Genomic DNA, 23317 nt, shown 5'->3' with positions numbered 1-23317 from the left:
CACAAAAGATTTTTTTTTCATTTTTAGAATTAAAAATAAATAAAGCATTATGCAAGCATCAAGGGAAATTCTAAGTGCAGATGAACAGATAAGATTTACTAGCGTGAGACAGGTTTGTCTGATGAGAAAATGATAACCACACACACAGCATCAAATTACCACCTTCAATCAAGAAACCAAACCCTTTTATCTTTTGTTAACTTTCTGCTGCCATTTTTACTTTTCCCAACTTTATATTTTGTAAAAACTACGATTTTGGAATGCTCATACTATCAAACAAGGCAGAAATCAGTTCCCAGTTCTTTTTTTTTTTTTGGCTTTTCGGGTCAAACCCAGCAATGCTCAGGGGTTTCTCCTGGCTCTGCACAGGAATTACTCTCGGTGGTGCTTGGGGGACTATATGGGATGCTGGGAATCAAACCCGGGTCAGCCTTGTGCAAGGCAAACGCCCTACCCACTGTGCTACCGCTCCAGCTCTAGGCAACCACACTTCTATGTTCACTGCAGCAATATTCACTGGAGCCAAAATCTGGAAACAACCCTAGTGTGCAAAAAGAGTCAAATGAATAAAGAAGCGATGGCGCATCTACACAAGAGAATACTACACGGCTGTCAGGAAAAAAAAAAAAATCAAGTCATGAAATTTTCTGATACATGGGTAAAGCATCATGTTGAGTGAAATGAGTCCGAGAGAGAGGGGCAGACAGAGAGTAATCGCACTCATTTGTGAGATATAAAGAAACATAGTAGGGAGCGATAGCACAGTGGGTAGGGTGTTTGCCTTGCACGTGGCTGACCCAGGTTTGATTCCCAGCATCCCATATGGTCCCCTGAGCACCGCCAGGGGTGTTTCCTGAGTGCAGAGCCGGGAGTAACCCCTGTGCATCGCTGGGTGTGACCCAAAAAGCCAAAAAAAAAAAAAGAAACATAGTAGGAGAATAATACACGAAAGAACAATAGAAACCAAGGCTGGCAGGATGGGGCCTTAGTAGGAAGCTCGCCACAATGGGGGCAGGGCAGTTAGGACAGAGAAGGGCCACTATGGCAGTGACAGGACTGGAAGCAGTGACTCCGGGCAGGAGCTGAGTGCTGAAAGGAGGTAAAGGGGTATGCATGATACCCTTTGGTAACAGTTTTGCAAACCACAAAGCCCAAAAGGGAAAACAAACAAACAAACAGTGTCGGGGCCAGAGCTAGTATAGAGGGCAGGGCATTTGCCTTGCACACAGTGGACCCAGGTTCGATCCCCAGCATCCCAGATGGTCCCCAAGCACTGCCAGGAGTGACTCCTAAGTGCAGGGTCAGAAGCAACCCTTGAACATCGCTGGGTGTGACCCAAAAAGAAAAAAAAAAAAGGTGTCTGCCACAGAGGCAGGGTGGGGGGACAGGAGAGACACTGGGGACCCTGGTGGAGGGATGGGTGCTTAACACTGTGTGACTGGAACTCAAATATGAACGACTCTGTAATTGTTTATCTCACGGTGACTTAATTTTGAAAATAGTTTTAATGATCTTTTTTTTCTTTGTTGTTTTGGAGCTACAAAATTTTTTTAAATGATCTACTTCTTTTCTTTCTTTGGTTTTGTTTTGGGGGCCACACCCAGAGGTGCTCTGGGCTTATTCCTGGCTCCTCACTCAGGGATCACTCCTGGCAGTCTTGGGAGCACCTTCTGGGATGCTGGAGACCGAACCTGGGCCAGCAAATGCCCGACACACTGTACTATCACTTAAACACCTAAATTATTCATTCATTTATTTATTTATTTGGCTTTTTGGGTCACACCTGGCGATGCACAGGGGTTACTCCTGGCTCTGCACTCAGGAATTACCCCTGGTGGTGCTCAGGGGACCATATGGGATGCTGGAATTGAGCCCGGGTCAGCCGCGTGCAAGGCAAAGGCCCTACCCGCTGTGCTATTACTCCAGCCCCGATTCATTTATTTAAAAAAAAAAAAATTTACTTCCATCCTGAAGGTGCTCCATTTTCCTTTCTGGTTCTAAAATTTCGATTACATATAAATACCTATGTATGCCATATACTATATATAAATCATATATATACACATATGTATATATGATTTTGGAGTCACACCCAACAGTGCTCCGCCGTGACTCCTGGCTCTGTGCTCACGGATCACTCCTGCCAGCAGAGGGAAACAATTGTAATGCCAGGGATCAAACCAGGGTCAGCTGTGTTTGACCTGCATTCACCTATTTTTAATTTTAACACCATACCTTGCCAAGTTACCTATAATGTAGTTGTTTCAGGCATTAAATGTTTCAACGCCAATCCCACCACCAGTCTGACCTTGCCTCCACCAATGTCCCCAGTTTCCCACCAACCAGCCCAGCCTGCCCCCTTGCAGGCACGAGATAATTAACTTTTTACTTGTTACAGCACAAAGGCAAATGGAATTATCAAAAAAAAATCAATAAAAGTTAATTTTTAATAATTGTTTTATCTCATAATGGTGCCACTGAAGGGACTATGTGAGAATTTACTGAGATGGTTGGCACTGGCTGAACACCCACCTATTGTTTTTTTTTTTTCTTTTTGGGTCACACCCGGCAATGCACAGGGGTTATTACTCCTGGTTTTGCACTCAGAAATTACTCCTGGAAGTGCTCTGGAGATCATATGGGATGCTGGGAATTGAACCCGGGTCAGCTGCATGCAAGGCAAATGCCCTACCCGCTGTGCTATCGCTCCAGCCCCGAACACCCACCTATTCTTAAGCTCTGGCTTTATGAAATAAAACACTAGAACATAATTGGTATTTTATAACATTCATCTACATCTAAAAAAATTCTACATAAAAGGCCTAAAACCATTATGAAAAGTTTGAATTTTTTTCACCGACTTACTCTTTCCTGTAAAAATGCTATTATTGTACTATATTGCAACACAGCAGAGTAAGAGTAAACTTGGCTAGAATACCTTGGACAGTCATGGATAAGTATTTTCCACAGCTACTTCACTGAATCCTGCTTTTCTTCCACTCATTCTGTTCTCCGCAGAAAACTGGAAAATACTCTGGCACCGAGAATAAACCACGCCCACCCCCTCACCCTACCCAAACCCTGAAACCTCCTCAATAATGTGAAACTTGGGCTGGAGCGATAGTCCAGTGGATATAAGCCTTGCATGCGGTCGACCTGGGTTTGATCCCTGACATCCCCTACGGTCCCCCCCAAGCACTGCCAGGAATAATTCCTGAGTACAGAGCCAGGAGGAGTAATCCCTGAGCATTGCCAGGTGTGGTTCCCTACCCCCACCTACACACACACACACACACACACACACACACACACACACAGACGTATGTGGAAACTTTTGAGACATAATTAACATTCTCAAGTACTTCTCTTTTGGGGGGCTTGGAGGGAGGTGTTGGGGCCACACATGACTTTGTGCTCAGGAGTTTGGGGGGATTATATGTGACGCTGGGGATTTGAATCCGGCAAGTGCCTTACACCCAGTACTCTCTGTCTCTCTGTCTCTCTCTCTGTCTCTCTCTCTCTCTCTCTCTCTTTCTCTCTCTCTCTCTGGCCCTCCAGCACTTAAGACCTTTAATAGTGGAGAAACCAGGTGTGTCTTAACGCCCCGTCTTGACGCCACTCATTTCCTTTCATCAAGCCTGGGCAAGTGGGACGATTTCACTAAACACGGTGTAATCAAAGCATCCTGACCTGAACAGCCGAGTACTAAAGAGAGGCCCCGTAATTGCCATGTTTAGGCGCCTCCAGACACATCAAAAGCGACACTTTCTCTGAGCTCTTGTTTTGTTGCAAATTCTAAATGCGCAGAAGCAATCTACTTGATCCGCTCGTGTTAAGTCTGAACTAGGACTTTCAGTCTAAGCTGGAGCGTGAGCTGACCAAACTTTCATTTTCCCTACGAAGAGTCTCTCGCCTTTGTTACTGAGCCTAAACAAACTTGCTTAGTAGGTCGACATGAGGCAGAAATAAGTCCTACGAAGCACAGGAGATGAAATGACCATTTTCCCTGCTGTTTTTCCTACTCATAAGCATCCTATCTGGACCTAAACATTCCTCTTGGTGGGGGCTGGAGCAATAGCACAGCGGGTAGGGCGTCTGCCTTGCACGCAGCCGACCTAGGTTCGATTCCCAGCATCCCATATGGTCCCCCAAGCACCGCCAGAAGTAATTCCTGAGTGCGTGAACCAGGAGTAATTCCTGTGCATCGCTGGGTGTGACCCAAAAAGAAAAAAAGAAAAAAGAAAAAAATTCCTCTTGGAGAAGCACACGTCAGTACCGCAGTGCTGTCGCCACAGTGCTCAGGAGCTCCCCACAGTTTCTGGCCAGTCTCAATGGATGTCTCTGACAGGACCCACCGAGGCAGCCTGTGCACCAGGCAGTCCTCACGCTGCATCCATCCATCCAGTTTGGTTTCTGGAGGCCGAAACACGTTCCTGTCTCCTGGCACTCTTTTCCCTTACTCTAAGTCTAACTAATATTGGGTAAACATCTGTTAAAGGCGAGCCATGTAGCTCAGTGTAGAGTCCTCGCCTTGCATGTGTGAGACCTGGGTTCGATCTTCAGAATCAATTTAAAAAAAAAATCATCAGAGGGGGAAAAAATCTGGGCTGGAGTATTATGCAGTGGGCTGTGCGCTTGCCTTGCCAGTGGCTGGCTTCAATCCCCAGCACCCCACAGGGCCTCTGGAGCACCTCCAGGAGTGATCCCTGAGCACAGAGCCAGGAGCAAGCCCCGAGTACCACCGGATGTGGCCTAAAACACCAAATCAAAAGCCTGCTCCAAGGGCACTTCTATTGCAACACCTAGGACACTGCTAGTAGGAACCCTTGACTATCAAGATACTTTGTTTGATTTTTTTTTGGGAGGGGGTCACATCCAGCGATGCTCAGGGGTTACTCCTGACTCTGCACTCAAGAATTACTCCTGGTGGTGCTTGGGGGACCCTATGGGATATGGGGGATCAAACCCAGGTCGGCCACATGCAAGGCAAACATCCTCCCCGCTGGACTATCACTCCGGCCCCCTATCAAGATACTTGTAAGACTCACAAACTGCCTCTCAGGGTCCAAGTGGGGCCAGCGGTCTTGTTTCCACCCCCCCAACCCCAAACCCCCTCCTTGGCCCCTCCACCTTCCAATACAGCTGGTGAGCAAAAGAAAAGGAAAATCACCGGATATTTTGAAAACATACATATTGAAAAGAGGGTCAACATTTGATCTGGTCATTCAGCAGAACTGAAACATCGAAGAAAATGAATTTCATGGACACACGGTTATCAGTTGACTGTCAGCGTAATGAAACAAGAGGGGAAACCTAGCACTTAGATTCCTTTCACAAAAAGTTGAAGCCATGACAAATTATAGAGTACTTACAGAATAGGGCGGAAAAGGGCGAGATGAGAACAAAGAGGAAGAAAAATTATCATCTCCGGTTTAAAAAAAAAAAAAGTGAACCGCACACATTTATGGCCATCTTATTGGAGGGGGTGGGGCTACCCCTGGTGGTGCACGGGGTCTCTTCTGGACTCTGGACTCAGGACTGAACCCTGGCCGTGCACGCAATGCTGGCGATCAAACCAGGGTCAGGGCCAAAGCGGCCACACGCAAATCAAGTGCCTTTTCTCCTGACTTGTGCCGCTGGCCCCTGGCCAAGTCACTTTTGACAGAGTTCCAAGGTCATTCAAGGAAGAAAGAACAGTCTCTTTAACAAGGAACGCTGGACAACGAGTTGTCCACATGCCAAATGACCTCTCTCTCACATCACGCACAGAAACGGACTCAAAATGGATCAATGACCTAGACAATGGCTAAAACTCAAAAAATTCTTAGAATAAGCAAATCCTTCTGACGTGAGATATCGATGGAATATGAAAAGTATAAGCAACCAGACCGATACACTTAACTTCATCAAAACGGAAACTGTTGTGTGGGGGGAGGGGCAGGGAGAAAACTTGAGTTTTGGGGCACATGCCCGGCACATGGAAGGTTCTGGGTCCAGCCTCAGGCAACACATGGTCGCCTGAGCACCACAGGGACTAAGCAATGAGCTGGGAGTAACCTATGAGTAACCTAGGTGCACACTAGACCAGCCTTTCTGGAAAACAATATGGACAGTCCTTCAAAAATTAGAAATTGAGCTTCCATATGACCCAGCAATACCACTTCTGGGACTATATCCTGAGGATGCAAAAAAGCACAGCAGAAATGACATCTGTACCTATATGTTCATTGCAGCACTGTTAACAATAGCCAAAATCTGGAAACAGCCCAAGTGCCCTAGAACAGATGACTGATTAAAGAAACCTTGGTACATTTACACAATGGAGTACTATGTAGCTGTTAGAAAAGACTAAGTCATGAAATTTACATACAAGTGGTACTACATGGAAAGTATCATGTTAAGCGAAATGACTCAGAAAGAAAGGGATAGACACAGAAAGATTGCATTCATCTGGGGAACATAAAATAACAAAATAGGAGACTAACACCCAAGAATGGCCGACATTAGTACCAGGAATCTTGCTCCATGGCTTGGAGGCCAGACACACATGCTAGGGGAAAAGGGAGCTCAGATAGAGAAGGGAGCACCAAATAAAGGGTGTTGGGAGGATCCTCCCAGGATGGGAGAAGCATGCTGAAAGTAGACTATAGACCAAACATGATTGCCACTCAATGCCTCTTTTAAAAGCAAACCACAACACCCAATAAGAGAGAGCGAACAAAAGGGAATACCCTGCCACAGAGGCAGGGTGGGATGGGGGGATGGAGGGTGGGAGGGATACTGGGATCCGTGGTGGTGGGAAATGGGCACTGGTGGAGGGATGGGTATTTGATCATTGTATAATTGAAACCCAAGCACAAAAATTTGTAAGTCTACAACTGTACCTCATGATGTCTCACTAATAAAAATTTAAAAAATAAATAAAATAAAGAAACTTTGGTACATCTACACAATGGAACACTATGCAGCTGTCAGGAGAGATGAAGTTATGAACTTTGCTTATAAGTGGACAGACATGGAGAGTATCATGTTAAGTGACATGAGTCAGAAAGAGAGGGACAGACATAGAAGGACTGCGCTCATTTGTGGAGTATAAAACAACGTAACATGAGGCTGTTCACCTAAGGATAGTAGATACACAGGACAGATAGATTGCTCCATAGCTGGAAGCCTGACTCATGAGCCAAGGGGAGAAGGCAGCTGGAATAGAGAAGGGATCGCTAAGAAAAAGATGGCTGGAGGAATCAGTTGGGATGGGAGATGTGTGCAGAAAGTGGATAAAGAATCAAACATGGTGACCTTGGGGCTGGAGAGATAGCACAGCGGGTAGGGCGTTTGCCTTGCATGGGGCCGACCCGGGTTCGATTGTCAGCATCCCATATGGTCCCCTGAGCACCGCCAGGAGTAACTCCTGAGTGCAGAGCCAGGAGTAACCCCTGTGCATCGCCAGGTGTGACCCAAAAAGCAAAAAAACAAACAAACAAACAAACAAAAAATATATGGGAACCTCTGAGGGTCTGTATTGCAAATCATAATGCCCAAAAGTAGAGAGAGATTATGGGGAATATTGTCTGCCATGGAGGCAGGGGGAGGGTGGAAAGGGGGGGTATACTGGAGATATTGGTGGTGGGGAATGTGCACTGGTGGAGGGATGGATGTTTGATCACTGTGTGATTGTAACCCAAACACAAAAGTCTGTAACTTTCTCATGGTGATTCAATAAAATTTAAAAAAACAAAAACAAAACAAAAAAAACTAAAATTAAAAACCAAAAAGAAAGAACAAAGGACTCAGGTTCAAAGCTTTTTCAGGGCTGAATAGTAGAGCAGCTTGTAACAGTGCTTATCGTGCACACAGCTGATCAGGTTCGGATCCTCAGCACCCCACAGGACACCCCCCCCCCCCAAGCACTGCCGGGAGTGATCCTTGACTGAGCGCAGAGCCAGGGGTAAGCCCTGAGCATCGCTGAGTGTGGCCCCAAAACCAAAATAATCTGTTTCAGATCCAGCTGGGGATGGGATGGAAGGCAGAGAGCATTCCTCATACGTGCGTGCTCTTGGTTTGAGCCCCTGCACTCCCTCCTACCCCCCAGTTACTCATGCAGCTGAAGAGTCACTGTCACTGTCACTGTCCTCCCGATTTGCTCGAGCAGGCCCAGTAACATCTCCACTGGAGACTTTGTTGTTACTGTGTCTGGCATATCGAATACGTCATGGGGAGCTTGCCAGGCTCTGCCGTGCGGGCGAGATACTCTCGGTAGCTTGCCGGGCTCTCCGAGAGGTGCGGAGGAATCGAACTCGGGTCGGCCATGTTGGCTGCATGCAAGGCAAACGCCCTACTGCTGTGCTATCACTCCAGCCCAGCCAAAGAGTGGGAAGCAGTAATAAACCATCAATAACCTGCTCCCCTCTGTGATTCTTCTATATACTTTCAATGTCCCGGTTCAATTCCCTGCCCGCCATCCCCTGCCTTCAGATCCACTCTTCTAGCTGCTAGTAACACAAACTCCACTGCTGCCAGAGAGCGTTTGCCTTGCACGCGGCCGACCCGGGTTCGATCCCCAGCATCCCATAGGGTCCCCCGAGCTCCGCCAGGAGTCATTCCTGAGCGCAGAGCCAGGAGGAACCCCTGTGCATCACCGGGTGTGACCCAAAAAGCAAAACAAAACAAAAGAACAAAAACACCACTGCAGCTGCATGGCCAGGGCGCTGCGCTGTGGGGCCTCCACCCAGCCACCAAGGAGGAGGACACCCTCCAGATCCTTCTGTGGTGCTGGCGGGAGCCCACTTGCAGAGGGGAAGATGATGCAATGCCCCAGGCTGGCTGCCAGAAACCAACCCTTCCTTTCTTAAACAGGGGCTGTTTTATCTTTACCACAAAGGATTCTTTCCAGAAGATACTTTTTCTTCTGACTTTACTCCTGGGCCACTGCCCACCCCTCCCACCACTCCACCCCCCCCCCCAAAAAAAAAAGCCAGGGCCAATCTGTGCCAGGGATTGAATCCAGGGAGCACACACGCCCACAAGTGAGACTTTGTCTCTGTCTCAAGAATTACAGTAAAGAAACAAAAGGGACTGGGGATAGGAGAGCGGAGGAGAGAGGAAAAAAGAGAAGGAGCGATGGAGAGAGGGAGGGAGGGAGGGAGGGAGAAAGTTTGCATTTGCTTTGGTATGTGTGAGGTGCCAGGTTCAATCCCAGCACTGCCAAAAAAATTTTTTTTTAATTTACAAAAGAAGTTATCTGGGGGCTGGAGCAATAGCACCGCGGATAGGGCATTTGCCTTGCACGCAGTCAACCCGGGTTCGATTCCCAGCATCCCATATGGTCCCCTGAGCATCGCCAGGGGTAATTCCTGGGCACAGAGCCAGGAGGAACCCCTGTGCATTGCCGGGTGTGACCCAAAAAGCAAAAAAAAAAAGTTATCTGGGGGGCCAGGGGTGTGGCTCAGTGGTCAAGCCTTCACCTCGTTGCCAACGGTTCTTGGTCCACTTCTCAGCAACACCCCGCTCCTCCCAAAATGAAGAGAATAGCTACCAAAAAACAAGGTTGAATTACTATATGCTGATTTAGTCCTTTAAGATAATATTTTAGGGGGCTGGAGCACAGCGGGTAGGGCGTTTGCCTGGCATGCGGCCGACCCGAATTCGATTCCCAGCATCCCCATAGGGTCCCCCGAGCATCGCCAGGAGTGATTCCTGAGTGCATGAGCCAGGAGGAACCCCTGTGCATAGCCGGGCGCGACCGAAAAAGCAAAAAAAAAAAAAAAAAAAAAAAAAACCAAGATAATATTTTATTGCTGCTCTTGGGGAGAAAAAGCGCCGGTTTTATTATGAGTTTTACTATATATAGTATATTTACTGTATATATAGTAAATATGTGGTATATTTACTATATATTATATATAAATATATAATATAGGAGCAATAGTACAACGGGTAGGGCGTTTGCCTTGCACACAGCCGATCCGGCCGATTCCCAGTTCGATTCCTCCACCCCTCTTGGAGAGCCTGGCAAGCTACCAAGAGTATCCCGCCCGCGCAGCAGAGCCTGGCAAGCTCCCTGTGGCATATTCTCTATGCCAAAAACAGTAACAAGTCTCACAATGGAGACGTTACTGGGCCCGCTCGAGCAAATCGATGAACAATGGGAGGACAATGCAGTGCTATATATACACAGAGTTTGTTCGGAGGTTTTGTTGCTTGGGTGTTTTGTTTGTTTTTGAGGCCACCCCAGGTGATTCTCAGGGCTCTGCTCTCAGAGATCACTCCTGGTGGGGATCGGGGGGCCATATGGGGTGTTGAGAAGCAAACTCGGGCCAGCCGTGTGCAGGGCAAGCACCTTTCCTCCTGCTCTATCTCTCCGATCTAACAAATTATATTTCATCAAAATAAAAATAAAGCTTTTGGGGGCTGGAGCGGTAGCACAGCGGGGAGGGCGTTTGCCTTGCACGCAGCCAACATGGCCGACACAGGTTCGATTCTCAGCATCCCATAGGGTCCCCCGAGCACCGCCAGGAGCGATTCCTGAGTGCATGAGCCAGGAGTGACCCCTGAGCATCGCCGGGTGTGACCCAAAAAGCAAAAAAAATAAAATAAAATAAAAAAATAAAGCTTTTGTTCTTCAAAATATATTACAAAGCAAGCTAATAATTTTTTTTTTCAAGACCGATCTCCAAGAGTTTCCATTTAACGGGGCTGGAGCAATAGCACAGCGGGTAGGGCGTTTGCCTTGCACGCAGCCAACCCGGGTTCGATTCCCAGCATCCCATATGGTCCCCTGAGCACCGCCAGGGGTAATTCCTGAGCGCAGAGCCAGGAGGAACCCCTGTGCATTGCCGGGTGTGACCCAAAAAGCAAAAAAAAAAAGAGTTCCCATTTAAACACTGAAAGAATTCATAGCCCAGAGCAGCAGCGGGGCCAGACGAGTGGGTCCTTTGCACGTGGGTCAGTCCCAGCAGGGAGTAACTCTGAGCACAGCCAGGTGTAGTCCCAAATGCAAAAAAATATAAAATAGATTTTTTAACTTTTCACATTTAGATTTAGGCCACACTTGGCAATGCTCAGGGGTTACTCCTGGTCCTGCACTCAGGAGTTATTCCTGGCAGTACTTGGGGGACCCCATGGCATGCTGGGGGTAGAACTCAGATGGCCTCGTGCAAATCAAGTGACTTAGCCGGGGTGCCATCTCTCCAGCTCAAAATAAATAAATTTTTTAAAAAAGGCACTTAAGGAGAACTCTTACTGATTTACTAGGAGACGACAATCGGGTTAAAAATAGATAAATACGGGGGCTGGACAGGCTCTGGGGAGAGCTCACACACTGTGTGTAGGCGGGCTTGGGTGCTATTCTTGGCACCGAACGACAAAATCAACAAAATAATTAAATGTGTGGTCAAGGATGTTGAGAGACTGGAACCCTTATGTACCACTGACAGGAATCGTAGAGCCACTGTGCAGGACAGATCGAGCTTCCTACAACAACTGAGATGAGCCCAGCACAGAAGATGCTCGTTGAAGGACCCCCGTCTCGGAGGCATGTGGGAAAGCCAAACTAGGAAGCATCAAGGAGGCTGCCAGGCACTGGCTGGGGGAGAGGAAAATCCAGAGTTACTGCTTAAGGGGTACAGAGTTTTGCATGAGGCAGACCCGGGTTAGATCCCAGTACCCACACACGGTCCGTCATTCCCCCCCCGCCCACCACCCAACCAAAGCCCGCCAGGAGTGATCCCTCAACAGAGAGCTAGGAGCACACCCTGAGCACCACCAGGTGTGGCCCCACACCAAAAAAATACATATAATAGAAATAAAATAAAATAGGGGCTGGAGAGATAGCACAGCGGGGAGGGCGTTTGCCTTGCACGCGGCCGACCCGGGTTCGATTCCCAGCATCCCATATGGTCCCCTGAGCACCGCCAGGAGTGACTCCTGAGTGCAGAGCCAGGAGTAACCCCTTGCATCGCCAGGTGTGACCCTCCCCCAAAAAAGGAAAAAAAAATATTAAAGAGGATGAAGAAAGTACAGGGGGAAGGTCCCCAGACCCAAAAATAAATAACAAATAAACTGGACACTTAAAAATGCTCAGCGGCAAGCTGTTGTGTATATTTACACACAATGAAAAAAAAAGTGAAGAGGGAGAAATATATAAAGCTTGAGAAAATCCAGACTAAAGTTTTATAATGTGAACTATAAAAAAATTTTTCACAGCGAATCACAAAGCTGAGGAGTAGCAAAGGGAAGACGGGCTTGAGAGTTCCTGCATGCAGCGGCTGAGACAGGCCACCAGCTCCAAATCATCGCTCTTCGAGGGATAACACGGGAATGAAAGTTCAGTACCTGAAGTCAGAAACGCTGGGTCAAATTTTATCTCTAGCATTTCTGTTACCTTCAGCAAGTCGACTGGAGATGTGGCTCGGCAGAAAGAAGGGAGGATGGAGGAGAGGGCAGGAAGGAGGGAGGGAGGGACGGAGGGGGGAAAGAAGGGAGGGGAGGAAGGGAGAAAGGAAGGAAGGAAGGAGGGAGGGAGGGAGGAAGGAGGGAGGGAGGGACGGAGGGAGGGAGGGAGAGATGGAAGGGGGAGGGAGAAAGAAGGCAGACTCAGGGGGCTGGAGGGAGAGAGTAAGGGAGAAAGAGGGAAGGAAGGAGGAAGGGAGGGAGGAAGGGAAGGAAGGAAGGAAGGAAGGAAGGAAGGAAGGAAGGAAGGAGGAGGAGGGAGGGAGGGAGGGAGGGAGGGAGGGAGGGAGGGAGGGAGGAGGAAGGAAGGAAGGAAGGAAGGAAGGAAGGAAGGAAGGACAAAACAAAAGGAGGGAGGGAGGAAGGAAGGAAGGAAGGAAGGAAGGAAGGAAGGAAGGAAGGAGGAAGGAGGGAGGGAGGGAGGGAGGGAGGGAAGGAAGGAAAGAAAGAAAGAAGGAAGGAAGGAAGGAGGGAGGGAGGAGGAAGGAGGGAGGGAGGGAGGGAGGGAAGGGAGTGAGGGAGGGAGGAAAGGAAGGAAGGAAAGAAGGAAGGAAGGAAGGAAGGAAGAAGGAGGGAGGGAGGAGGAAGGAGGGAGGGAGGGAGGGAGGGAAGAAAGGAAGGAAGGAAGGAAGGAAGGAAGGAAGGAAGGAAGGAAGGAAGGAGGAAGGAAGGAAGGAAGGGAGGAAGGAAGGATGGATCAAGCCGGGGAAAGAACAGAGGGAGGAAGAGAATGGAAGAGAGAAAGGGGAATGCTGAATCCAGCTGGCTAGTTGCAAGAACATCTGACCTTAGAGTGAGTACAATCACGTAGGTGTAAGTTTATGACAAGGCCAGTCGCCCAGTGTGAGTTTGTTCAGTGCCACCTCTGTCTGTAGGGGCTGAGGCGGCCTGCCCCACTGAACACCTTGGTACCGGAGGATCACAACGCTCGCAGAGGAAGTCTGGGTGAGTGAGGAGGAAAAAGGGGCGACCGCTCACATATGCGCTTCCAATCTATTCAGACAAAACAAAACCCTTTTAAAAAAAAAAAAAAACGAGGTCTGGAGAGATAGCACAGCGGGTAGGGCGTTTGCCTTGTACACAGCCGACCCGGGTTCGATTCCCAGCATCCCATAGGGTCCCCCGAGCACCGCCAGGGCTAACTCCTGAGTGCAGAGCCAGGAGGAACCCCTGTGCATCGCCGGGTGTGACCCAAAAAAGAAAAAAAAATTAAAAAAAAAAACAAAAAAAACGAAACTGGTTAAATCCCGCGTGGCGCAATGCTGGTACGTCTCCTGCCTGGAGACATTCTCCGACGGTCACCACCCGCGCGACATCAGGGCACGGCACAAGGCGGCTCTGCCCACCAGGGAATCATCACAGAACAGCAGAGGTGGAGGCGGGGAAGAAAGACGACTGTGTGAACACCAGCGCAAGCACTTGGCTCCAGAGTCACCCTGAAGGGACCCCAGGAACTCCAAACACGCAACCCTGAGAAATCAGCGCCAGCAAAAGGTCTGAACCAAGTTCTCAGCAAAGTACATCCAGATGACACATGCGCAGATGAAGCGAGACGCAGGGGGCTGGAGCCACAGCACAGCGGGTAGGTCGTGCGTCTTGCACGCTGTGGACCTGGGTTCGATTCCCAGCATCCCATAGGGTCCCCCGAGCACCGCCAGGAGTAATTCCTGAGTGCAGAGCCAGGAATAACCCCTGAGCACCGCAGGGTCTGACCAAAAAAAGAAAAAAAAGAAAAAAAAAAGACTCAGAATCGCCGGCCTGAGGGGGCTGCAAATTACACCCATCAAAGCATCACAAGCCCCTTCCAACAGCTGAAAGCCAGAAGTCGGACAGACAAAATCTGGACGAGGACGCAGACGGACAGCAACTCTTTTCCATTGCTGGAGGAAAAGCCCTGTGGTCTAGCCCCCTGGAGAACAGTCTGGCAGCTTCTTACAGAACTGAATCTTCATCTGACCATGCAGTCAGGCAATCCTGCCCCGTGGCATTTAGCCAGATTAGCAATAAATTTCTTCCACATAAAAAAAACCTGCACATTATGGGGCTGGAGCGATAGCACAGCAGGTAGGGCGTTTGCCTTGCACACGGCCAACCCCGGTTGGATTCCAGCATCCCTTATGGTCCCCAGGCACCGCCAGGAGTAATTCCTAAGTGCAGAGCCAGGAGGAATCACTGTGTATCGACAGAACCCAAAATGCAAATAAATAAATAAATAAATAAAAACCTACACATTCTGGGCCAAAGCGACAGACAGCGGGTTGGGTACTAGCCCTTAGTTACTTCATTACTGATGTGCATATGATAAGCATTTAGAATTGTGCATTTAGAATTCCTGAAAAGAACCCATGAAGCCAAGAGAACAGTGAAAGAAGTACACGGGGCAGGTACCTCCGCTCCTGTTGAGATGCACCCCTGAAATGGCTCCCCAAGGGCTAACTTTAGAAAGTCCCAGACCGGGGCTAGAGCGATAGCACAGCTGGTCCCCCAAGCACCAGAGATACTCAGGGGTTACTCCTGGCTCTGCACTCAGGAATTACTCCCGGCGGTGCTTAAGACACCATATGGGAGGCTGGGAATCGAACCCGGGTGAGCCATGTGCAAGGCAAAAGCTCTACCCGCTGGTACTACTGCTCCAGCCCGAGCAAGCAGTTTCTACGTTTTCTTTCCCTTACATTAAGGGATAATAATAATGACCCTGTAAAAAAGGTGAGGGAAAAGGGAAAGTCAATTAACTTTATGAGGAAACATTTCAGGTGGATGTCCAAGATCCAGATTCCATGGCCTAATGCCTTTGCTTAGAACCTTGGACAAATGACCCAACCTCATACAGAAACAGAGGATAATAGTAAACTTAGCCTGGATGCCTTGGAAGATTGAAGCAAGTTAATAAGTGCTGCATCAACAGCACCAGGCACACAGAAAGTACTCATTAAATCTCCGCGATTTCAAAAAAATCCTACTTGCCTATCTGAAAGATAATAGCTATTTTCAAGTAAGCAGAAATTTAATTGACGGCACCAATGTTAATAAGAGTTGATGAACATCTTTGCACAGGCCTACTAATCATAGCATTAGGAACATTCAATAAATTCAAGCAGCCACAAATAAACCGTGGATCAAATCAAAAGTGTGTGATTCTACCCTCAAACTGAAGAGTTTCAATCACTGCCGGTGGAGAAAAATCAAAGGAATTGACCCAAGCCCACTCACTCCTGCCCAGCCTTCCTGAAAGTCCCTGAGTTTCATTATTTCTTCATTCTCAAATAAAAAGCCCAACATTACATAGGGACCACATACTTGCTGCTTCTAATATTTGCATTTAAAATGTTAAAAATATGTGGGACTAAAGAGATAGCACAGCGGGGAGGGCGTTTGCTTGGCCAACCCGGGTTCGATTCCCAGCATCCCACATGGTCCCCTGAGGACCGCCAGGAGTGACTCCTGAGTGCAGAGGCAGGAGTTACTGTGCATTGCCAGGTATGACCAAAAAGCAAAATAATAATAATAATAATAATAATAATAATAATGTTAAAAGTATGTTGGGGGAGAAGCTGGAGAAAGAGTACAGTAGGTAGGACACTGCCTTACACATAGCTGACCCGGGTTCGATCCCTGCCACCCGATATGGTCCCTGGAGCATCCCTGGAGCCAGGAGTGATGATTCCTGGGTGCGGAGCCATGAGCAAGCCCTGGGTACTGCCTGCTGTCCCCGCCCACACACAAAAATCCGAAAATCTGCTGCCTTCAATTCGTTCACTTCAGATACCCAAGAAGACGCTGAAAGTAACTATCTCCCTAACAAGCTTCCATCCGGTAAACTTAGGGGACTTTTCTCTCCATGTCAGTCGGGGGAAGCCTGTGAACCAATTTCCCTGAGCACAACGCTCAAGGAAACAAAACTTGCTGTGGTCTCTACCCCCTTTGTCTCTTCTGAAACAGTGTTTCTGTTTTTATCAATTTAAGGGGAGCTTCCCAGCCCGCCCACTCCGAGCCATAGTCCCTCCCTAAGGGTTCCCTGCACATTCCACAAGGACAAAGAGGTCTTGTGACAGTGCTGAGGGCCACCAGGGTCACATCTGGTGCTGCTGGGGGTCACCCCGGGCCACACCCGGCAGTGCTACGGGGCAGGGACTCAAGAGGATCCTAGAATCGGACCTGGGGTCTCTTGCCTACCTGGTGTGCAGCCCCAGTCCTTCAGCTGCAGGGAGCTTCTCCTGACAACGGCTTAAAACGGTTTAACTTCAGAGAATAAGTATCTGAGTGAATCCTAGTGGTGGGTTTTTGTTTTATTTTTCTGGGGGGCGGGGGGCACCCAGGGAAGCTCTGCTATCTCTCTCTCTCTCTCTCTCTCTCTCTCTCTCTCTCTCTCTCTCTTTTCTTTTTGGTTCACACCAGCGATGCACAGAAATTACTCCTGGCGGTGCTGGGGGACCCTATGGGATGCTGGGAATCAAACCCAGGTCTACCACGTGCAAGGCAAAAGCAAGGCAAATGCCCTCCCCGCTGTGCTATCACTCCAGCCCCACCTGCTATCTCTTTTAGCCCATGAATCTTTTTTTTAATTTAATTTAATTTTTTTTTAGCCCATGATTCTTAGATGCTAAGTGTTTATTTCCAGCAGCTGAGAAATCCTAACTTGCGATTTCCCAGTTTAAATCTTAATTCAGGGTCATGTGAGAAACAGATATTTTCCCTTCAATTGAACCACCCCAATTGAAATTGTAATTGAGATATACCAACTCAATTGCGGGGAGCTGGTGGGGGATAAGAAGCTGGGAACTACTGGGCTGTGTATGTGGTGGGGGGGGGCTTCCTCATGGCTCTGTGCTCAAGTATCACTCACAACTGAACCCAAGAGAAATCCTCAATGATAACATTTTAAAGCAACGATTTCTCGCAGGCCCCCACTAACTCTTCATGAACAAGAAAACTAATTCAGATGGCTCTATTTCTCAGCTGCTCTGGCAAAGCGGAAAGAAGAGGGTTGGAGGGTCATTGCAAGGGATCAGAATGGGGGGGGGGAGCTGGAGCGATAGCACAGCGGGTAGGGGGTTTGCCTTGCATGCGGGGTTCGATTCCCAGCATCCCATAGGGTCTCCTGAGCACCGTCAGGAGTAATTCCTGAGTGCCGAGCCAGGAGTGACCCCTGAGCATCGCTGGGTGTGACCAAAAAAGAAAAAAAACAAGAAGAGGGGCTGGAGCAATAGCACAGCGTGGAGGGCGTTTGCCTTGCACGCGGACGACCCGGGTTCGATTCCCAGCGTCCCATATGGTCCCCTGAGCACTGCCAGGGGTAATTCCTGAGCGCAGAGCCAGGAGGAACCCCTGTGCATCGCTGGGTGTGACCCCAGAAGCAAAAAAAAAAAGGAAAGAAAGAAAGAAAGAAAGAAAGAAAGAAAGTGGGGGGTTCCATACACTGTATGAGACAGCCCCGACCAATATAATTACTAGAAGCAAACCGGGAAAGTGGGGAAACAGCATTTCCAGCCCCCTGATCGGGTCCGGAGCCCAAGCAAGATCCTTAGCGCAGCTCTCAGCATCCCCCACTGCCTCCAGCCCTCACAGCCCCGGGAAGGCTTCACTGAACCCAGTGGCGGCACTACCTTGGCCTGGGGAGCTGCGTCCCCAGAGGGTCAAGGGGTCTCGCCAGGAAAGGCCCCACGATCGTCTCCGAAGGGCCAGGAGCCCCCCGTCTGCGTGAGGGCTGCACGGCCGCCTCCCCGGCACCCAGAGCTGCAAGGGGGTCCTCGGGCAGGAGGAGGGACTCGCCTCCCGCCACCAACTCCGTCTCTCCCCGCGCCCTAAACCCAGTGTCTGTCCCCTCCGAGCGCCCCATGCAGGACCCCATCTCCCCTCGGCCCCCCAGGTGAGAGCGGACAGCGCCCCGCGCACCTTTCGCCGCGGGATCCCATCAGTGACCTCGAAGTCTCCATCCTCTCCGCTCCTCCCGGTCCTGCAAACTCGGCTGCTGGGCTGGCAAGCCTGGCAACCCGCCGGGCCCGCCCCCTGGCAACCGGACCACGCACTGTCGCCGCCGCCCATTGGTCCACACCCGACGCGGCTCCTCTCCCATTGGCTGTTGCCAGCGCCCCGCGATGCGGGAGTTTCTAGGGGGCGGGGAAATCGGAAGTTAAAGGCGCGTGCGCCCGCCCAGGCTCGGGGCCGGGTTGGGGGTGACGCGCTAGGGGGTGTTCCCGGCAGCTGTGCGGGGGCTCCCGTGGGGGTGGGCGGTGCTCCTGGTCCCCGGGCCCCTTCCCCCACTCTGAGCTTCCCCTGCCGGGGGCTGTTTATGCCAAACCCCCCCCCCCCAGGGCACTTCCAGAGCCCACTGGAGGACTGAGGCATCACTTGCTCCCTGCAGACCCTTCTGGGACCTCACGCTCAGGGCCCTTCCCTTCACCCCAGAGTCCTTACTGCCCCTTGGGAAACACATCTGTGCCCCCAAGGAGCCATTCCTAAGCCAAGGCAGTGACCAGCTGGAGCTCAAACTGCCCCACCCTCCCTCAGCCCCCAGACTCAGCCCCAGGCTTTGTGGGGTTCTAATCTACTTCATGCATGCAACTCGTGATCTTTCCACAGCTTGGACCACCTGTACACACCCCCATCCCAAGATGGCATGGCCACAAATTCTTGTCCCCAGCCAGTGCTTCCTTTCTCATCATCACCGTTTTAAGTTTATTCAATTATAATAATTACCGTTTGCAGTATCAGGAATGAAGCCCAGAGTTTCACACATGCCAGGCATGCTCTTAACCACTGAGCCACATCCCTGGCGCCTCCTTACCAATTTAGTGATAAATATAAGTCCTGACAGGGCATCCTGACCAAAGTTACACATAGCTACATGGTCACAGCCTTATGACCATGATCAGAGATGTCAAGGTTTTTTTGTATTGTGAGTGTTAACTGATGTACCTACTGTTTATGATACTGTATTTTTAACTATTTTTTAAAAACCATACTGTATTTTTAACTATATTGTTTATAACTTTTATAACTATATTGTTTATATTGAACTATGTTGTAATTTTTAAAATTATTTTAAAAGTATGTTGTATTTTTATTTTTATTTTATTATTATTATTATTATTTTTGCTTTTTGGGTCACACCCAGCAATGCACAGGGGTTACTCCTGGCTCTGCACTCAGAAATTACTTCTGGCGGTGCTCAGGGGACCATATGGGATGCTGGGAATGGAACCCAGGTTGGCCGTGTGCAAGGCAAACGCCCTACCCGCTGTGCTATCCCACCAGCCCCCTGTTGTATTTTTAAACTATACTTGAAGCAACATTGTTACAAGTGTGCTCAAGATTGTTATAAGTTAGGGCACCCCACCAGAACCTGCTGAGACCCCACCCCCCACCCCTTTCCCTATGTCACCTCTCCTTCCCTTTCTTTATTCCCCATCACAAACACGCCTCTCCACTGGGCTTGATTTTCTCATCCCTTTAATTTTTTTTTCTTTTTTAGCTTTTTGGGTCACACCCAGCAATGCACAGGGATTACTCCTGGCTCTGCAATCAGGAATTACTCCTGGAGGTGCTCAGGGGACCTTACGGGATGCTGGGAATCGAACCTGGGTCAGCCGCGTGCAAGGCAAAAGCCCTCCTCACTGTGCAATCGCTCCAGCCCCCATCCCTTTATTTTTTTTTTAAATTTCGGTTGTGCCAGGAGTTGAAGGCAGCCTCCACCAGCTCTGCTCTGCTGCATCCTCCTTCTTTTGAATCTGTCAAAGGCATAAAAAAAAGCAGCTTGCAGAGCAGGACAAGTACAAGGTCAGCCCCGACTCTCTGTGTTCATTCTCATTCTCGGCTTCCAGTCCTGGCTGAGTAAATAAACAGCAGCCCTGCCGTCTAGGCCAGGCTGCATCCCAGAAGAGATGAGTCACTTTATTTATTTCCCTTGGAATTCTTTAGAGGGGTTAACTTTCATCTCTCTGTATCATTAGATGTTTGCTCTTTCACAAAGCAATTGATATGTACTGTCTGTACCATTGCTTTCCTGCCTTACAGAAATTCAGTATTAATTTTCCTTCATCTTGGATTGATTTTTACCCTTCCTAGGTGTCTTCTTTTCCCTTAAAGTATTTCACCTATTTTTTTAAGACCGCTACATGCTTGCATGTCGGAAGCAAGATGTCCAGGTGAGGCTTAGCTACTACACACCGTCAGCTCTGATGCTCCTTCCCTGCCTCACCTATTCCACTCGTGCCCCCAGTACTTCTGGAGCTTAGCTAAGACTCTTGAGCCAGTACATTGTCTTTCTAGCAGCGTGAGTGATGAGTCACGGATGCTTGGTGTATGCCTTTACTACCTTTAAAGTTCTTACAGTTCATTACTTGCCTAATTGTTACTAAATCCTTTTCTTAATGTGGATCGGATGGGGAGAAATTATAGCCAGCACTTTGCGAGGAACCTTTTGGGAAAGAATATTAACTGACACTACTAAATGAAGACAACAGAAGACGTTATCAATGTTCTTTGTAACCTGAAAACTGAATGAAGTGGTGAGGCCCATTTCAAAATATTTTTAAGTGTTAAAAAAAAAAAAAGGAAAAATATATACACGTACACTGTTTCCTAGTTGTTCGCCCAAACCATGTCAGGACTCTTGAAAGTAAAATGTCACAGGGATTTGTCACTTGTTACTGAGCTCAGAAGCTGTGGTAACCCCTGTTCTACCCCAATTTCAGTTCAATAAAAAAGTTAATTTTGTAAAAAAATTAATTAATTAAAAAAAATTACTCCTGGCGGTGCTCGGGGGACCAAATGGGCTGAGGACTTTTTTAATTTTTTTTTTTTTTAGCTTTTTGGGTCACATCCAGCGATGCTCAGGGCTTTCTCCTGGCTTACTCAGGGCTTACTTCTGCACTCAGAAATTACTCCTGGAGGTGCTCAGGGGACCATATGGGATGCTGGGAATTGAACCCAGGTCGGCCGTGTGCAAGGCAAACGCCCTACCCGCTTTCCTATGGCTCTGGTCCCAGGCCGAAGACTTTTGTAGTGCTGGAACTCCAAACTCAGGGCTTCCATGGCAAGCAGGCCTGCCACCACTAAGTTTATCCTTAACCTCCAAGGGCAGGTTCTTACCTGCTAAATGGAATTGGAGGAGGAGCTACAGAGTTGAAAGAGTGGGCTCAGGAGTTGGAGATGCTTCCTAAGGGTCAAAGGGCAATGGAGACATTTTGTTCATGCTGCAGTCTTTGGGCATGAATGGTAACAGCAGAGAAGTGATGTTCCTTGGAATTTTTTTTTTTTTAACTTTTTGGGTCACACCTGGCAATGCACAGGGTTTACTCCTGGCTCATACACTCAGGAATTACTCCTGGTGGTGCTCGGAGGACCAAATGGGATGCCGGGAATTTAACCCGGGTTGGCCACGTGCAAGGTAAACACCCTGCCCGCTGTGCTATCGTTCCAGCCCGTTGCTTGGAAATTTTTGTTTTGCTTTGGGGCCATACCCAGAAGTACTCAGAGACTAGTCCTGAGTCTGCTCAATGGTCGCTCCTGGCAGTGCTTCGACCATGCAGGGGTAGGGATCAAACCCAGGCCTCCTGCATGGCAAGCAGCCCGCTGAGCTACCTCTCCAGCACAGTACTTGGCGGGATGGAGGGGAGGTGGGGGAGGCCAGGCCACAACTGGCAGTATTGAGGGTGCCTGGAATCAAAACCAGGTGGGCCATATGCAAGTACCCTGACAGCTGTACTATTGGGCCATTGGGCCCCTCATATTTTTTGTTTGTTTGTTTTTGGGCCACACCAGGCGACACTCAGGGGTTATTCCTGGCTCTGCACTCAGGAATCACTCCTGGAGGTGCTTGGGGAACCACATGGGATGCCAGGGATAGAACGGGTCAGCTGTGTGCAAGATAAGCACCTTACCTTCTGTATTGTATCTGACACCCCTTTAAAAAATTTAAGGGCCCGAGGTTTGTTTCTGAGTCTCTGGGATCATGGCCATTAAGCAACTCAATCAACAGACAGAGGACTCGTTCGTGAGCACCAACTCAGGGTCTTGTAGGGGGGGACGGACCGGCTCCACCCCCATCCCATGAGGCCCTGCGTTTCTTGTTACTGCGGGCCCCTACCTGACTGTCCATAGGCCTGGACCCCCAGCATCCCAGAGGGTCGCAAAACCTAGTAGGAGTGATCCTTGAGCACTGAGCTGTGAGTACTCCTCATGCACCGCTGGGCTGCCCCAAAGCCAAATACAACAAAACAGACAGACACAAAAGTGGCTTCAAACAGCAAAACGAGGTGCTTCCGATCTGAAGTCTCATCCCAGGAATCCTTCCAAAAGAAACTCAAGACAGACGGACCAGGAAGCCTGTGCACTTCTGTCACTGCCTCCTGTCACTCTGTCCCTCTTCTCCTACCTGTGGACCGTTTATCAGAAGGCAGGAGGAGAAAAAAAAAATTGAAGGGCCATTTTGGTGATGCTTGGGGGTCACCAGGGTCACACCTGGTTGTTCTTTTGGAACCGGGTGGTGGCAGAGGCTCAACTTCAGGCCTCGGACTTGCCTGCAAATGTCTTCTCACTTGATCCCGCTTTCCAGACGTTCACATGCATTTTCCACAGCTACTGCATAAAATGATTCCCACCCTGTTTATCATTTATGGTTTTCTTCAGTCAATCATACACAAAAAAATCAAAACGTAGCAAGCCAAAACACTTAGCTCTGCCTGAGCAGCTGTATCTGAGGAGACAGGGCTCAGGCCTCTCTCTTCATGGGACTTTCTGAGGAGAAGCCAAAGTGGAAGGGTTGGCAGCACGGCTGTGCAATCAGTACCCGGGACATGGCGACTAGCCCGTATGGGACACATGTGGGCTTTCCCCAGGAACACAGAAGCTCCCTGAATGCCCCAGG

At 49.1% G+C, this 23317-nt stretch overlaps 1 protein-coding gene across 1 annotated transcript in view; it reads right to left on the bottom strand.

Moving 5' to 3' along the window:
* The window catches only part of TULP3 (TUB like protein 3), a 41711-nt gene extending 36286 nt beyond the window's left edge, over positions 1–5425 (bottom strand). The window contains exon 1 of the mRNA XM_056117787.1: positions 5373–5425. Within this exon, the coding sequence (XP_055973762.1) occupies positions 5373–5425 (53 nt within the window). The remainder of the gene's footprint in view (positions 1–5372) is intronic.
* Between the last annotated feature and the right edge of the window lie 17892 nt (positions 5426–23317).

The sequence above is a fragment of the Sorex fumeus genome, unplaced genomic scaffold, assembly GCF_029834395.1.
Source record: "Sorex fumeus unplaced genomic scaffold, SorFum_2.1 ptg000036l, whole genome shotgun sequence".
NCBI lineage: Eukaryota > Metazoa > Chordata > Mammalia > Eulipotyphla > Soricidae > Sorex > Sorex fumeus.
This window is presented reverse-complemented; position numbering and strand designations above follow the sequence as displayed.